The sequence below is a fragment of the Alligator mississippiensis genome, chromosome 4 (genome assembly GCF_030867095.1).
Source record: "Alligator mississippiensis isolate rAllMis1 chromosome 4, rAllMis1, whole genome shotgun sequence".
Classification (NCBI taxonomy): Eukaryota; Metazoa; Chordata; order Crocodylia; family Alligatoridae; genus Alligator; species Alligator mississippiensis.
In genome coordinates, this window is record NC_081827.1 from 20,281,724 (window position 1) to 20,300,435 (window position 18,712).

Genomic DNA, 18,712 nt, shown 5'->3' on the forward strand with positions numbered 1-18,712 from the left:
AAACTGCTCAAATGTTGAATAATTCTGAGGGAACTGCAAGTTGTTTGCAGCTTTTGTGCAAGCAGGAAAAAGGATAAGTTCACTGGATAAATGGTTTATTGTGCATAGCTCATTGAGCCCTGCTAATTAATCCTCTCAATATCCTTGTGAGTATTATATAAATTTTATTGTAGAATTATTGTTCATTTATCTGATATGCGAATTTTGGAGGTGAAACTGTTATAGAGAGATTAGTTCTGCCAAGAACAATACATGCTTTGAGGGACAAATTTGGGTCTGCTAGGTATCCCTTGTTTTATATTCAATATACTAATCCGTATTCTCTATAAATAATGGATGGTTCACTGTTAATTTTGTTGCTCAGGTTGTATTATGTTTGCATTTAAGGCAGGAGCTCAATCTTTTTGTTGTATAAGAAAAAACTCAATGACATTTCATTCTGTGCCTTTCTGCTTGTTTACATGGGGGGACTGTCTAGTGAATTAGCCATGCTGGAATAGCTATTCAGCCAAACTAATTCTACATTAGTTCTCAAACATGCTTATTCCTAGGGTGACCATAAGGAAAACCAGGGTGTCCAGGGCCCTGCCTGCCCTCCTTTCCCCTCCATGTCAATTCACAAACTTGTTTTGCAATATATTCTCTCTTTAGGCAAGCCCTAAGAAATGAATCCTATTACTTTCCAAGAGAAAGGTTGATTGCTGCATCTGTTTATATGACAAATACTGTGTGCACACTCGCGTGTGTGCAGGGAATGGGCATGTTAAGGCACCTATTTACATCTCCCCTTAATGGTTTGCAGAACTGCCTGGACTCTCATTGCTTTCTGTTGTTTCCCTCCAACATGCTTTTTCTTCATCCAGCTGCATCCTTAGCACATTGCCTATGTTAGGCTTTGTGGGGTGAGGGGAGTTCCTGGGAAGAAGACTTATTGGCTACCTTCCATTCCTGTATCTCATTCCTCAGATCCTATTAATTTATAAACAGCAAATTGTATGTCAAAAGTTTATGCACACTAAGGATTGTTTGGGATGAGATGGCTTTCTGAGGTTAGGTAATTATTTTGATAACTAGCAAACGAGGTTAAAATTAGCATTCTTCATAATGACTTAATACTTCATTCATAATAGTTACCTGGGAGAACAGCTAGTGATAGCGAGGATCTGCTACAAAGTAGTAGTTGCTGATTTGTTATAGCTTCACAATATTGGGAGTTCAGTGGTTCTTATTTTATGTGAAATAAATGGTTAAAAATGTAGGTGGTTCCTTCTACCAAAGTGTTTAGCTAAGTCTGGAGTAGAACTCGTTATCTCCCTTTTTAACAAACATGACTAAGAATACAATTAATTTGCTACATTTGGGATCAGGAAGGAATTTTACCCCACAGTCAGATTGGTGATGAGGAGCATAGTCTCCTCACTTGGATCTTCTGAGTATTTTTAATAACACTTGCAACAGTAGGACTTTGACAGTATCCCCATCTCCCTCCTCTACTTGTGGTAGGTTAGAGTGTCCTTGGTGTTCTGGGGGAATGCAGAGACAGGGTTGTGCAGTTTTAGGAACAGGTTAGACAAGCACCTGTATGGGATGGGATGGATTAGAGATGATCATGCTTTGAGCAAGGGATTGGACTAGATGACCTTTGATGTTTCTTTCCGCCCTACTGTTCTGTGATTCCATGAATAACTTTCCAAAACTCTGCTTAAACCTCTGGAGGCAATGTATGTTCTAGAGAGTGGGAGAACTGTGGAAGGCTGTAAATATTTTTCAATTATTTTTAAAAAATATAAATTGTGATGTGACATGAAAGACATAACTGTACATTTCTACAAATATGTGTGTGTGCATGTATGCTTTTATTTCCTCGTAAAGTCCTTATAAAATCAATAACAATATTTTTAATAGATTGAAACTTGAGGTCTAGTTATCTGCTGCAAATCCCTGTGACAAACCCAGTATAGAGAATGAACTTCCTAGCTCACAGAATCCTCTGTATGCAGGGGACATTGTTCTGCCCTTTGCAATGAGCTTGGGATTCCTAACCTCAGAGCAGTGGGGCTGCCTTTGCAGATGGACTGTGTTGGGAAGGAGAGGCAGGAAATTAATTTGACCAGGAAACATTCTGGTAAAAACATCAACCGAATAAAAGAAGAAAAGGGAAATGCACAGAGAAATGCATGGTACGGCGTTGAATCCTGAAGTTATCATTTGACATGAATGTAATCTTTAATGGAAACGATTTGGAAACAAGGCATACAAAATCCATCTGTTATGACACTTAGTTTCCCTAAGACGCATTCCCTTTGCAAGTTAGTGGAGCTAGCTGGAATTAGCAACACAACAAACATGAAAGGTGTTATCAAGCAGACACGTCTATATTATTGTTCTAGTTGCTAGAGCTTTCAGAAAGAATTAACTCTCATTGACTGGGATATGTTATTAATATGCTTACTCTTTGCAAATAACATCTGATAAGCTAACTGATTCCCAGGATTGTGAACCAATCTGTATTAGCAAATACAAAATAACACTTGAAGAAACTGATTGGAAAAAAAGGTTTTGGATTTTTTTTATGTTTTGAAAACTTCTGTTCCTATAGAATTTTTAGTTTTACATGACTCAGTAGGTATCTGTTGCAACATCTGGCCCATTAACTTCTCAATTATCAACATCTCACAAGAAATAAAAAGAGCTTTCAAGTGATCTGAATTACTCATTTGAGAAACCACTGTTTCTCTAAATATTGTTCAAGCTAGCCCACACCAGCATGAATGCAGATCCTATCAACATCTGTAAAAGATCTTGAGTCTGATGAGTTCGTTGGTCTTGAAAATATTTGTCTCTCTATAGAGAATTCTTATCTCAGGTTTCCAGAAGCTAAGGGGACATACTTTTGTGCCTCATAAAGTGAAAGAAAAGGAGTAGTTTAGAGCAAAGCTTTCCAAACTGTGCGCTGCGACACATTAGTGTGTCGGCAACAGTGTGTAGGTGTGTCGCGTGAAATGCAGAAAATTTTGCGGAAGGGCACCGCGGAGCTCCCTTACTCGCGTCTGCTTCCCTTGGCCCCTCCCCCGGAACTGAATTACTGTGTCGCGAAATGATGCATGTCTAAAAAGTGTGTCACCAACATGAAAAGTTTGGAAAGCTCTGGTTTAGAGGAATCTGTAGGACTTTAGCACATGATAAGAGTTATTGTTTATTAATAAGGTGCTGCTCATTAATCCATTATTGATATTTATGGTGGAGTTTTCTTGGGTGCAGGGGGGAGGAGGAGGGATACATTTTAGGGTCTTAATCCTGAAAAACATATCGATGTGCTTAACATTATACACATTGGGGATCTCTTTGGACTTTTGTAAAAGTTAAAGTAATGTGTAAATATTTGCAGGATTGGGAGTATAGTAATTAAGAATATTACTCAGACACTGACTGTTGTAGGGTTAAACAGGTGACTCATTGAACAGCATGGTTTGTAGAAATTCTTATACTCCAGGCCCTAATCCTGTGAGAAGGATGTGCCAGCATAAAACCCTGGCACACACACCAGTATTTTAATTGGCTTTGTAAATGCTGAAATCAGCAATTAATTATTTTTAGAGTTGTCAGACTTCATCATTATTGTTAATTTCAGCAGAGGGCCAGTACTTGAGTAGCCACAGGTTAGGGATGACAGGTCGCTCTCGCAACCCTGGGCTTGATCCTGGAGAACTAAAAAAAGAAAACTGCAATTTTTCTCTTCCTTTCTAGCTCAGAGCATTGTGAATAGCACTGATGCAGCAGTTGAAACAACAGAGTGCATCAAGGGGCAAGGTGAGGGCTACCGAGGTACTGTGAATAACATATGGAGTGGCATCCAGTGTCAGCGCTGGGACTCCCAGTTTCCTCACCAGCACAACATCACTCCAGAAAACTTCAAGTGCAAGTGAGTAGAGACATGCAAGTGTCACAGATCACAGGGCAGGGATTAGTTCCCTGTAATTCAGAGATTTGTGTTGTCAAAGAGCATTTAAAGAAAGGTTATTACTTTTTAATATATCATCATTGCTATTAGTCTGCATTCTGACACATTCATTATTGTCCTTAAGGCAGAGAGCTTCCAGAACATTGCAGGATTGTACGAACACATGTTTATTCTCTTAAAAAAAAAACTAAAGAAAAAAAAAACAACAAATTGCTCCCAGACCATGTTTATTTTTGTACAGGTAAAACCCTGGTCCTGTAAACATGTGCCCACGAGCTTAATTGCAATCTCATTGACTTCAAAGCTAAGTGCATGTATGTTTGTGGGACTGTGGCCCAAATCCCATACATGTTAATAAATTATTACAATTTCTTGGAAGGACAAAGGTAGTTATTCATAGATTTGATATTTATTTTATCTGAGTCTTACTGTGTTCATTTTTTAGAGCTAGTCATAATCTCATTGAGAATACTCTACATGTATGATATTTATGCAGGGTTTTTTTTAATTTTGCATTCTTCTTGATGTTTTTTCTCTTTTGTTAATTTTTACATTTCTAGCATGTGTTTTCATCACTCTGTGCCTAAAATAGTCCATTGATTTCATAGGCAGAGCACAAGGTTTTTAGTTTCCTAATCTCAAATCAGAAAAAATAACTTGTCCTGCAGTTTTGGGCAACATGCTTAGCCTTGCTATCTCAGTTGTTTTGTTGTTCTTTGCTAGCAGAGCTCTTGTCAGTGTTATATGATGTATTCATGTGTGTACAACAGTTTATTTTGAAGTTAAATAAAATGAACATTAGCTGAAGTAACTTGGATCCAGGTACAAAGCTAAGGTATTCTCCTATGTGGCTAAGAATAATAAGTTGAATTCACCCAGGCATGGGACAGAAGTTACACACAAGCTGGTTTAAGTGATCAGAAACTGGTTTAAACCTGTAACAGAACAAAAGTTCAGTGCACATAAATCAGTTTCAAAATGACCAAAACTAGTTTAAGGTAAACCTGGTTAAGGGTAGTATCAGACTTAACTGATTTAGGTCAAACCAGTTTATGGAACTTCTGTCCTGGACCCCTTCCTGATTCAAGTTAAATCACAGTCCCCCAGCATCCCAGGATGCTTTGCAGCCCTGTGCTGTGCTGTGTTGTCTGCTCAAGCACAGCAGGATTGGCCCTGCCCCTTTAGTTTCTAGTTGGAGCAGTGAGGGCTGGCTGACAAGGGTATGGGTGGTGGGAAACTGCCAGCCCGGTCTGCTTGGAGGGGACAGAGCAGCCTTTGCTAGACTTTTCCTCCCTGGAATGGAGGGGGCAGGGGCATGGGACAGCAGGCTCAGGTGGAGGGGGATTAAGCCCTTGCCTCCCCTCTTCCACTAGCATGGGATCCCAGCTGGGGTCCCCCCTGCTCGTGGCTCAGCACGGCCTAAGACCTCCAGAGCCCCTCTGCCAGCCAGGGGTGATCCTGCTGTGCCTTTCCAGCTGCCAGGGCAGGGGTTTCACTTGGGGCAGCCCAGGAACAAAGGCTAGATTGCAGGGGAGGGTGGGGAGTGAAACCGGCCCCAACCCCAGGTGGGGACATTCACAGAGCAGAACACAGAGGGGTCACAGCAGCAGTGGTGGCAGCAGTGGCTCCATCCTGGACTTGAGCCCTGCCAAGAAGAAGGACCTAGACTAGGGGAGTGGGGAAGGGGCTCAAGTGTGTCTCTGTGCTAGCTTGGGTCAGAGCTGAACTGAGCATGCAGCTGGGGGAGCAGCTCCTGCCCAGCAGCCCCTTCTACCTGCTGGAGAGTGATGGCTGGATCAGCTCTGGCCCCAGCCCTTGTAGTGGCATTCACAGCTCAGGCTCACCCCAGCAGCACCTGGAGCTGGGCAAGGGCACCAAGAAGCTGGGCGGCATGATGTTGGAGGCTGAGCTGGGACAGGCACTGGGCTCCAAGGAAGATGGGTGCAAGGGCTCCCCAGGAGGTGGGCAGGAGCTAGCCATACATGCTGCTGCTGTGCAGTACTCACTCTGCTACTACCTGGTGTCCACTGGATCACTGGGCACTGAGCTGGCGTGCCTTGCTCGGTCTTCCCCTACCCAGCAGTAGCGGTAGCGGTGCAGCACGGCCCTGTGTACCAAGCATCAGGCACTACCCCTCTGGCTTTCCCACTGCTGCTGCTGTAAAGGGAGCCTGCCCCAGCCATACTGGTAGGTGCTGTTGGTGCTGCCTGTGCCAGTGAACTGCGGTCAGCCACTGGCTGGGCAGAAAGCAGTGGTGGGGAAACCATAGGAGTAGTGCCCTATGCCTGGTACACAGGGCTGTGCTGTGCCACTGCCAAGTAGGGGAAGAATGATCAGGGTGCGCCCAACTCAGCGCCCATAGCCAAGGGGATGGCAGGTAGTAGCTCAGTGAGTACCACATGGCAGCGGTGAGCACAGTCAGCTGCTCCTCACTGCCCAGGGAACCCTTACACCCATCTGCCTTGGAGCCTGGCACCTGGCCTGGCTCAGCCTCCAGCATCATATCACCCACCTTCTTGGCATTGCTGGGGTGAGCCCATGCTATGTGTGCCACTGTAGGGGCTGGAGTCAGGCCCAGGGCCGACTAGGTGATGCTCTCCAGCAGATAGAAGGAGCTGTAGGCTCGGCTCAGCTATGCCCTGGGCTAGCATGGACACACACTTGAACCCCTTCCCCACGCCCCCAACCTGAGTCCCTTTGCTCAGCAGGGCTCACATCCAGGATGGAGGCACCATCACTGTGAACCTTTTGTGCTCTCCTCTGTTCATGTCCCCATTTGGGTTTGGGGCTGGTTTCAATCCCCTTCTTCCCCCTGATCTAGCCCTTGCTCCTGTGCTTCCCCAGCAAAAACCTGGACCTGGTGGCTGGGAAGGTGCAGCAGGATTGCCCCCTGGCTGGTAGGTGGGCTCTGGGGGTCCTGGGCCATGCTGAACCTTGAGCAGAGGGGAAAAACCAGGCTGGCCACACACCCCACCACTCACAGAGAACTTGGCAAGAGCTGCTTTCCCCTTCCCCCTCCAGGCACACCTGGGTTGGGGTCCCTGCAGGCCAGGGTAGGGGTTTAAAACTCTCCCTATACTCAGCCTGCCCAGGCCTGCCCATACCCCCCATCAGCTCACCTTCCCTCCAGCCTTCCGGCCACTGCCGAAGGGAAGGAAGGGCTCAGTCTAGTGCTCCCCAGCTTCTAACCTGAGCCACTGCAGACATGTGGCTGCATTTCCAGAATCAAAAATGAATGTCTATTCAGTTGCTTGTTGGTTCAGTCTATACAGGTTAGACTAACCTGCAAAGACTGAATCAATTCAGGCTTGGGCTTTTTGAATATCTGTACTTAACCCCAGATGTTAAACACTACAGTGGACCTATATCTATGAAGCTGAATGGTCCTGACCTGCCTTATACATTTCACAACCATTAAAATCCCCAAGTCCTCAAAAAACAATCCATGGACATAAACCTACAGATTTCTTCTCATTCCAAATTACCATTGAAGTTGTGTTTTTTTTTTTGTTTGAATTCAACAGCAGGATTAGGACTATATGTAGTTTAGGCATCTCCACTAGAAAAGTTTAACATTTCATGACACAAAGAATATTAGAGCTGTTCCTGCAGCCAGCATTCGTGTGAATAGTCATGTATAAGAGCTATTGGCATACTTAAGTCAATGGGGTTACATACATGATGGTGGAACAAGAGTTAACAGGCTTGGGCACATTTATTCTACAGTAAATTTACTGACAACTGTTGCACATGGAAAAATACAGTAAGGTCACACACATGCACAGTGAAGAACATGAGAACAATTTTCGACAGACTGGATAATAAAACTTATGTTTGAGAAGTTTGCCTAGTTGGTTCAAGCTGTGAGAATTTTTTTGTAAAGATAATCCCTTGTGGTTAGACTCTTACTGAAAAGGTGATACCTGTATAGTATTTCAACACACATTTTTCATATTTTCAGATATGGTTTCGTAATTAAATCAATGACAAACATCAGAGCACCCCTTTCTACCTGTTCAGTGGAGCCATTCAAAGTGCTGGGGACTTTAAGTGCTATTGAAAGGCTTGTAGTTTAAAAAAAATACTTCTAATGGGTTTCAGGTGTATGTGATACCAGCTTGCATGCTATAAATATGTAATCAGAGAAAGCTTTGAAAAAAATGGTGGTGTTTCCCATTTGAAAATAAACCACATTTAAAATGTTATTTAACTTCAAATGAAATCCTATCGCTAGTCAAAGCATGGATCTACTGGAAATGATTCCCCATAACCGCACTCTAGTTGCATTTTTGTACTTTACTAGTCCCTGCATTTTTATTGGCTCTTAATCTGTCTGCACTTGACATTGATCAATAGTATGCAGACCTCAAGGAGCCTGTATTATTGTTAACTCAAAGGCACTAGAACCCTGTAGCAGTCTGAGGGTATGTGCAATGTAAGTTAACATGCTTATTTTTTTACAGGGATTTAAGGGAGAATTACTGCCGAAATCCAGATGGATCTGAGTCACCATGGTGTTTTACAACTGACCCAAACATCCGGATTGGTTATTGTTCCCAAATACCCAAGTGTGATGTCTCAAGTGAACAAGGTAATAGGCACAAAGAGATAAATATAATTTTAAGTAAATGTAACTGGTTCAAGGTGTCAAATAGGCACTCATGAAAATAAGAACCATATTCTAATTTCCACTCTACCCTAAAACTGAATAATTCCATTGGTTTCACTTTAATTATTCTAGGGTCACTATGGTGGTCTAAATGAGGTCAAAACTGGCCTAGTCCCTCAACTCCAACAGAGGTGAAGGTTTGCTCCAATTTATCCAGCCAGATGCTCAATGAAGGCAAATAAAATGTTGTCATACAGCTGAGGTTCTGGCATATTATTTTTTTACCAGGTATAGGGGGCATCTTCATGTGCTGTTAATGTGCCTGAATAAACTCCAGTGCAGTTCATTTGTTCCTCTACAGTGAATGTCTGTTCACTTGTGCCTGGGACCATATCACGCTGAGGCAGGATGGAGCAGCCTCAGCTGGCAAGTGTCCTGGTAGGTCAGCCTGCCAGCCCACAGCTGCTCTGCCCCAGCTCAACGTGCTGCAGAGGGGTTGGTTGGGGTACAAGGGTGCTACAGTGCGGGGCTAGACAGCAGGCAGCCCTGCACTGTAGCACCCTTGTGCCCCAGGTAGTCTGGGTCATTGTCCACAGATGCATTGCAGCATACTAACCTCTGCTATAGGACAGTACTTGTGTCAGTCAGTACTGTTGTACAGTGGAGTCAATTAATTTATTGTGACTTAATAGCTCCACACGTGTAGACAATGAAGGTTTACTGTAGAGCTAATTAATCTACTGCAGTAAATCACACGTAGATGTGCCCATATTGATCATCTAATGATGAAGATTTTTTTTTAATAGTTTGAACCGATGATTCCTATGAGATAGTTTGTAACAATTCCATGTACATCACCTCTGGGAATAAAATAATTAGTATAGCTGTGAACTTTAAACAAAATCAAAGACTAAAACATTAAAGATAGGGACAGAAATTACACATAAATTGGTATAAGTGACTGGAAACCAGGTCAAATCTGCAACACAACATAAGTTCGGTGCACATTAACCACTTTCAAAATGGCTGGAACAGGCTTAAGAGAAGCCTGGATGGATGTAGCATCTGATTTAACTGATTTAGGTTAAATCAGTTTATTCAACTTCTGTCCCAGAACCCCTCCAGATTCAAGTTAAGTCTCAGTCCCCCAGCATCCCAGGATGCTTTGCACGTCCCCTGCAAGCCCCACTTCTCAGGGTGGGCTAGCCTGGACCCAAGCTGTCTGCTGCAGCTGAGCAGGGAGGCTTGCTTTAGTGGCCCCCAGCTTCTGGCCTGGGCCACTGCAGGTATGTGGCTGCATTTTCTGGAATTAAAAGTGAATGTCTGTTCACTTGCTTATCAATTCAGTCTACGCAGTTTGGATTAACCTGTGAAGATTTAACTGATTCAACCTCAGACTTTTTGACTGTGTGTACTTAGCCTAAATGAGCTTTCTCTATAGCTATTCTTCTATAACCAGCCCTTGCCATTCCTACAAGGTGCATTGTTATCCCTTGAGAATGGAGAGTGACACAACATCTTGTTAAATATGCCTGGGTGTTACATTAGAACCTACATCACAATGATATTAAATAATAGATGCAGATTCTGGCATTCACTGAATATTTTCTTGGTGGGATAAGGAAATGAGTAATTATTAACAATAAAATATCTGCTTTTGACCAATATTAAATTGTTTATTTTTTATGGGTTTTTTTGTGGTATTGGCCATTTTAAATGCTCCCTTTGAAGCTTTTCACACACATTTGGTGTTAATGGGTCATGAAATAAAAATGATTTGTCCTAAAAAAAACAACAATTTTTAAAGATGTGTTAAAGATACTCTAGTCTTTTGCCTTGCCAAAGGAAAGAATAACTTAATTGTTGTCTGCTCCTGCCAAAATCCAGAGCTACTACTAATGAGTTTAGAAGTTTCATTCCCAATTTGAGTTGAGAACATCTGGACTATTTTTTTTTTTTAAAGCATAATGCATCCTGGCAGTGTTTTGAAGTTGATTCTTCAGTGACCCCACAAACCTAACTGTAATCAAATTATTTTGAACAGAAAAAATTTCCAATTTATCTAAAAAGGAAAGACACACTTTATGCTAGGCCTCAAAAAGGGGATGTGTCCATCTTAATTCTGGTGGATTATTTTTTCTCTAGTTTTATTTATGTTTGTTTTATCTTGTATAGTGTTTGCTAAATATAGAACTTGATTTATTTAATTATTTGGATGACTTCTAGTATAGAACAGTTTGCTTTTCTACATTGCACACGTTCCCTCAACTTTTCTTTTTCTCAACATTTTTTATCCAGATTGCTACCGTGGCAACGGCAGGAATTACATGGGGAATTTGTCCAAGACAAGATTTGGGCTAACTTGCTCCTTGTGGGACAAGAATATTGAAGATTTAAGGAGGTGCTGTTACATACTAAACAAAGAGTACATGCAATGAGTACCATATAAACACCATTTCCAATTGCCACCTCTGTCTTCTGCAAGCATTTAAAATATCCCTTGGGATTTGCAGGATAATTTTCTTCAACATTTAAGTATATTGCATAATGTGTCTTTGTTCAGGATTACCACTAATTGCAGGCTTTAGCATTTAGTTTACTGGCTAGGTTTCCCCCCTGTCTGCCCTTTAAAAATATTATGCTGAGGAGGAGGGTAGAAGGATTATGTTGTATTTGCTCCCTATGGAACATGAATTATGAATTACTGAGCACTCTCTGAATACTGTCAAGAACAAGACTTGAACAAGAACCAAGATGATGCACTGGTAGAAAAGGCAATGAAATTTGATAGACATCAGTTCAATTTATTGTTGCAAATGGATCAACACTCCAAGAAAGGTTATGAGCATGATACCAGTGCTCTCTGCAATGCACCTAGTTCAGTTTTACTTGCAGTGCAGACTCTGCTTGTTAGGAAAAGAAGACTAAAAACCTCTCTCAGTAAAGGTACAGTGGGCTTAAAGGCACATGATCATTAAACATAACGACACGTTACTAATGCAAAGCAAATTATTTTCCTTCACTTAGGAAAGTAGTTGTTCTTTGTTTTGTATTTAGTTTCTGCCATCCCTGTTTGGTTCTTTGTTAGATAACCCTTACAGTGTGGGAATTTCTGCACCTACTTGCTGACTGCCTTTATTAATCAACTGCATTTCAGGGATGTGCTGTAATGTGCATATACAGGTTGGGTCCTAAAGTCCTTTTCTAGTTGCATCAGATGCTCAGAATAGGCATGGAAGTATGCAGCATGATTATCTCGAGTACCCGAGCTGACCAGCACAGAGGGGCTATAGGTGCTGCCACTAATAATAATAAGCTTTGGCCACCTGTTTCTGCTCTGCATATTTCAAACCTGGAACTGTTGCACTGAGGATGTGCCAGAGGTGACCTCTACTGCCACTCTCAAGATTTCTGTTTCTCAAGAGCAGTGCCTGAGTGTCCTCCTCATTCGACTCATGGGTTTGGTGTATGGGGTGCGGGAGCAGGTTTTGGGCAGCAGCCTCAACAACATCACAGAACCAGTGTAGACATGCCTATAGTTTGCACCTGTCTGTTCATGGGCATGCATACGTGCATCGAGACAAGCTCCAAATCCATTCCCATCTGGGTCCTCTGTTAAAGATACAAGTGTATTTCCACTGAATGGATTTTTTAGTCCTGAATTAGGTAGTTCTATGCTGCCTAGGTTACCTATGGAGAGAGTGAAAGGGTTTTCAGCCAGCTGAGCTGGGAGTTGTCTAAGCTTCCAGGAGTAACAGAAGGCACAACCAGGAGATATTTCATGGGATAAGACACAATTTCCCCTTTCAATTACATACGGGGTCAGCTGAGGGAATTTTCCCAGAAAGTTGAGGTCCAAGGAGCTTCTCTTTTTCATATTTGCAGACACATTACTATTTTTCTCTTTTTCATGTCTACACTTGACTTAATGTTGCTTGCACTCAGCCTACATCTCACTATGGACCCATGTTATTGGATTTAGGTGTATTCAGGATCTGCCTAAGAGACTGTGCTCTGGGTGGGGCAGACAACTGCAGGGCCTTTCATCCATCTTGAGATTGGGCTTTGAGGCACTCATTAGCCAGGAGGTGGCAGCAGTGCTTAGCCAACTTTAAAATATAAACCAGGGACAACTTAGGTACCTCTGCCCAATAGGTACCAACAGGTTTGGCAGATGACTGAGCTGCAGGCTTAAAAATACCAGTGATCCTTAATGGGTGGATGGTAGGTGCTTATCTGCTTCATCAAGCACCAAAATGCCTTAAAAAAATCTAAGATAAGTGTTTCCAGGTTGAGTTGGGTAAATTATTTCTCTTTCCAGGCCTCAAAGCAACTAGAAAGTAATTCCCAAGCTCCTATCAGATGCCAGAGGATTTGCAGAAACAAACACAAAAGGAGAATGAACACAGTCAAAGCAAATTAATGTAAAAATAGAAATGAATGTTCATAGTCATTTTTTTTGTATTATTCATCCAGCTATGGTTAATAATGTATAATGACATAACTCCAGATTTTAAAAAGATATTTAGCCATTGCTCTGTTCAGCCATTTACTTTCAATGAGACTGAAGTTGCTAGGGCCATAGGATTTTGAAAATGAAGATTTTTAAAGAAATTTAGGCAGGTCACATCCTGCCTTCTACATTTCTAAATGAAATGGACATTACAGTGCAATCAGCTTTCAGAGTCTGGACAACACTCATTTACCAATTAATTGGCTTATTGATATCCTATATTTTTCTTTAGGCATATACCAGTGTTCAGGGAACCGGATGTTAGCAAACTGAAGAAAAACTACTGCCGCAATCCAGATGACGATGCTCATGGTCCCTGGTGCTACACAAGTGATCCACTCATCCCCTGGGACTACTGTCCTATTTCTAGATGTGAGTACTGAGTATGCCTCAGGCATTTGCAACTTGAGAATGACTGTCAGCTGCATAATTTTAGCTATGCAAAGGTGCCTTGTGCATTGGTCTCACTTCTAGCTGTCACATGTGGGACCAGACATTTTACATTCCTAGTTGGAGTAATGTAGCTTGGGAACAATGGGAAAAGCTGGCTGTGCAAAGACTGTGCAAAGCCTGTGCCAGGGGATGCTCCCAGGACTGGCTTTCAGGCTCTTTTATGTAGCTGCTGCAGCAGCATAGATAGAAGTCTAACAGATGGGCAAGTGCTTTCTAGTGGGACTACTTGGCACAGTCAAGTTGGCAGGGGAGGGAGGATGGCCCAGGGGTTAGGGTACTGGCCTGGGGCTTCAGAGACCCAGGTCAAATACCTTCTCTACAAGAGGTTTCCTATGTGACCAAAATCTCTGTGCCTCAATTCATTGTTAATGAGAATAAAACATGGCATATATTTGTGGGCAGCTACCATCGAACTTCATAGAATGATTTAATGATCCCCCTCTTAAAAAATGTTATAGATGTCATTTCTACTAAAACTGTATATTAGAAATGGAATGGCTTCATCAAATGTAATCAAAAGGGATCAGGAAAAATAATTGAGGTTTAGTGGAAAAAGAAGCTCAGGCTGAAAAAGATTGGAATGCATGTTTAAACATGAAAGATATCTTTCTTCAATTTGTAGCTTAAAACCACAAATGCTTCATAACCTGGGAGACCATTTATATAGTAAAACAGGCTCTTGGATGTGTTCATGTGATCTCTGGAGTTTAAGGATAAAGTTATAGTCGTTTCTACTAGCAATTGGCAGTATTTTATCATGACCTGGCACGGCAACTGGTCTAAGAGGGAGATTCCCTAAATGCATGTGCTTTATGTTGTATTGTTGGAAAGTAAACAGACTGTGCTGAAGAATTTTTCCTTGTTAAGTAGAAAAGCCATAGTTGAAGAAATGATAAATCTATTCTGCTTTTGATTCTATTGTCTATACTAATGAGGTACTTATAGCAAACATTAATAGGCATGATTTTTTGGTTATCACTGGCAGTGCTATTCCTGCTAATTCCTCTGCAATCCAGAGGAATGAATGCAGCTCGTGTAGATATACTAGAACTAGTTTAAACTAGTTAACTTCTGTACTGATAACATTATAGCTGTGACAGATGTGGGCTTCAGCTGCTTTGCTGAGTCCTTGCCCCTGGTACTGGGTGGACTTGTAAAGCCTTTGCAGAAGCCAGGGTTGCTATGGTTAAACTGGCACAGGAAGCTGAGCAAGCTAGCTCAGATATGACCACAAGCATTACAGTCATGCCTTCAAATTATCCTAAGATAAAAGGTCTCTTTTAGAAGGTAATGTGAACAGAATTTCAGCAACTTAAAGAAAATAAGTAAATTTTGATTAGGGTTGGAGGTACAGTGGAGGTAGATTTTGGATAGTAAATTTGCATTCAGATGCACTTTTTTCTAATATAAATATAAAGTCAAGGCTTGCATTTTCAAAAGGGTTAGAAGTAAGTTAGGAACCCAACTTCCTTTGAATCTCAGTTGGATTTAGTCACATAACTCCTTTAGGCCCCTGGGAAAATCATACCCTTATTTATTTGTTAGTACTGGCCAATACTTATCTTGAATTTACTGTGTACATGTGGTACATGTCTCATAGTTCAGACATTCAGATTTTAGCCAAGCAGAAAACCACATAAAATTAACATTTTTTTAAATGTTGCTAAATTTTATCTGAATTCCATCCAGTTGCTCCTTTCTGCTAAACTTGCCCTTATGGCTTGATTCAAAGCCTACTGAAATCTTAATTTGGTAACTTATTGATCTTTAACACCGTATTTGTTTTCCTATTATGACTTAATTTTTTCTTATTATGGATGTCTTGTGAATTTGTCTAGGTAAAGGTGATACTACTCCGACCACAACCAGCTTAGATAGTAAGTAACTTTGACTTATTTGCCCTTTGTTACTTTACGATACTTTTCCTCTCTTCTGTGTGTTTCAGTGCATGCTGGAAAGGAACCTGAGTAACTTCTGTAGCGTTAGCGCTACTGGGGCTGCCCACTAGTCATTCTCATATGTGCCTAAAAGGGACACAAGCAGCTGTCACAGAAAGTGAACTGGATCAGTCTCACTCCAGTAGCTACAAAGCTGCTCAGGTTCTTAAATGTATTAGCAGCTTCTGTTTTGGCTGAAAAAGAATCATAGACACATAGACGGAGTCTTGAGTCTTAGACACTTAGACATGCTTAGAATTGATCCAGATCAAGTACCAAGGCATCCTGCTCCTACCTAAACTGTTGCAAACTCTGCTAACTTCCTGGTACCACAGCTATCTCTTTCCATTTGAAGAGCTTTTCTTTAGGTTATTGAAGTCTTTTCTTTTGCTTGGTTTGTAGCTACATTTGATAGCTAACTGCTCCACAGGTTTACTGCCCTTTTTCCCCCTTTTATTTTAGTGACTATTTTCCTTGACAAAATGGAGTATAAGCCATTGTTGTATCCAGTACACTAGCTGCGGCTGACTTTGCTTCTTTCTCAAACCTGAGGAAGGGCACGTTGTGCCCAAAAGCTTGGCTAACATAGAATCATAGAAAAGTAGGCTTGGAAGGGACCTTAGAAGGTCACATCTAGTCCAATCCACTGCTCAAAGCAGGACCGTCCCTAACTTGATCATCCCAGCTAATGCCTGGTCTACCTGGGTCTTAAAAACCTTTAAGGATGGAGATTCCACAGCCTCTCTGAGTAACCTGTTCGAGTGCTTTACTACCATCCTAGTAATTTTTTTTTTTTATTATCTAACCTAAACCTCCCTTGCTGCAACTTGAGACCATTGCTCCTTGTTCAGTCATCTATCACCACTGAGAACAGTCCAGCTCCATCCTCTTTGGAACCACCCTCCAGGTAGTTGAAGGCTGCTTTTAATCCCCTCTCAGTCTTTTCTTCTCTAGACTAATATCTCTCTCAACTGTATATCATATTTACCCAAAGCCAGGCCTGCAGCTGTCATTGCTGCTTCTCCCTGGCCAGGCTTGGGCTCCCCTGGGCCTGTACTTGAATCTAGGACAAAGCTTTTTTTACCCCATGTTGATGGGAGAAAGAAACCTTGCCTTGAATTGGAGTAAATATGATAATTGGACCAATACAAATATTACCAAGCAAAGCTTGCTTCTTGCCTAAGTTCCCAATGTGCTATGCACTCAGAAAGCATGCCTAATGCTTGATTGATGCTGACAACAGCACTCAGTTCTGTGGAGCCAGGATGGCATATAGTCCTGAGCACTGCCTCTGGGGCAGCACCTACCTTTTGCATAATAGTGCTTGTCACACACGTGTCCATGCGGGGTCCACAGAACCCCAAATTTCTCCTCACTCTGTTGCCAATCTCCCTATGAAACAGACGGAGCTTGCCCTGGGATAGCTCCCTAGTGTCCTTCTACCGGACCTTGCAGATACAGCAAAGGTTCCCCTCTTCCCTCTTTTTGGGTTGAGAAGAAATTATGGGTGCCCCTCTCTGTAGAGAGAGCTAGCTCGCAGTATCTGTCGCTTGCTCAGAAATCTTTTTTTCCACAGGCAATCAGTAAGGAGACAAAACAACATCAAGATTTATGATGTAGGGAAAAAGAATTGTATAAGCCAAACAGACTGTAGATTTTAAAAAACAGAACGGCAAAACAAAGAAAGTTCCTTAACCTCTCATCTGGCTACAGATTAGTCCCTCCTGAGAGACCTGCCAGACTTCTTGGAGATCAGCCTTCCTGCTGACTCTACCAGGCCTGGCATCTGGAGTCATTGAACCCCCAAAGCCTGAGATTCAAAGACATTTGATTCTACCCTAGCTGGACCCTAAAAAGCCTCCAATCAGCATTACCCCAATTGCCCAGTACTCCCAGGGTAATTACTCCCAGATGCCTTGGCTATTATAGAGTTTATTTCCCCCCATCAAAGGTAGACTGTGCCTTGGGACTAACTCTTTCTGTCTGTGCTTGGGGTTGGAGAGGAGGATGGTAACTGATTTTAAGTATGCATGCCTCAGTCCCCTGAATGAACCATATGCAAAATTATAAAGATCTACATAGACAGCATAACATAATGTATATGGTGATAACAGTAATGTGAAAGGATGCAGCATACCATTGGCGTTCCAACAAAACCACACATACATGCTATACCAGTACCATAAAACAAAGGAAACATTCATGACTCCCCGTGAACCCCCAAACATAACAAGGTTTGTGACAGCACCTACCTTTGACATGACTGGAGCTCTTGCCATGAAAGTGGTAGATCTGTGTTCCAGGTACTTGTCAGCCTCTATCTCCTACTTTGGACATGACCATGAGACTAGGGAACAGGCTGGATGGCAGTACCATCCTAGTGAATTCACAAGGAAAATAAGACAGAGAGAACATGACTCTATCCCACTGAGCAACTCAGGAGGGATCCTTGGTTCCCATCACTACTATCAGTACTGTTTATGCATTTTACATTAGACAGCTCTTGATTTAAAACATACACATATGCACTGAAATAACTCTTGCAGCAGAAGCCTTTGTGTGAACCTAGAAACAGGGGCATGCACTTCCTGAGCAACTTCTTAACCCGCTGTTGTACAACAGATTGATGGCACAATTACAAATATCCAAATCCATATTGGAGAGTGAGATCACAGTAGGTGCTGTCCTTTGTATGGAATTCAGTGCAAGTGTGGTGAGTTAGGCATCTTGGTCTGAAAAATACATCCTTTGTGGGTTCTCTGGATGCCCAATGAAGGCACGCCCTTTGCAGCCCTGAGTTAGATACATAAGCTGTGACTATACCTATGATTTTCCTCTGCCTATTTCTAGGCATCTTGCTGCTAAGCACCTAGGAATTCAGGTTCACCCTTTGGAAGCAGTCAGTTCTCTCTTGATTCTGTGAGGCTCTTTGGTATCTTTACCCTGTCGATCTGGATCACCCTTCTAAGGCAAGGCATCTAAGTTCCAGGTGTTGCAATACTTAGGTGGAGGCACCTATGAGAATGAATTGGACCTGGTCCTTATTTCTGTTGGCATGCAGAGAAAAAACAAAAAAAACAAAAAAACCCAGAAAATTACCTTTGGCTTTAAGAAAATTAGATTTACAGAAGGAAATTTAAAAATCCCTTAGTGAGCTGATACCTTTAACATGTTCTGTAACATTTATTCACCTTGCACATGATGAAACATGGTGGTAGTTTTCAATATTTGTTTTTTAG

General features: G+C 42.0%; 1 protein-coding gene across 2 annotated transcripts in view; it reads left to right on the plus strand.

Annotated features, from left to right (window-relative positions):
- The window catches only part of HGF (hepatocyte growth factor), an 85,838-nt gene that overhangs the window by 45,804 nt on the left and 21,322 nt on the right, over positions 1-18,712 (plus strand). For both annotated transcript variants that reach the window (XM_014607591.3, XM_019487522.2), the window contains exons 8-12: positions 3,748-3,922; positions 8,425-8,552; positions 10,869-10,971; positions 13,316-13,455; positions 15,375-15,413. In XM_014607591.3, coding sequence (XP_014463077.2) covers positions 3,748-3,922; positions 8,425-8,552; positions 10,869-10,971; positions 13,316-13,455; positions 15,375-15,413 — 585 coding nt within the window. The remainder of the gene's footprint in view (positions 1-3,747; positions 3,923-8,424; positions 8,553-10,868; positions 10,972-13,315; positions 13,456-15,374; positions 15,414-18,712) is intronic.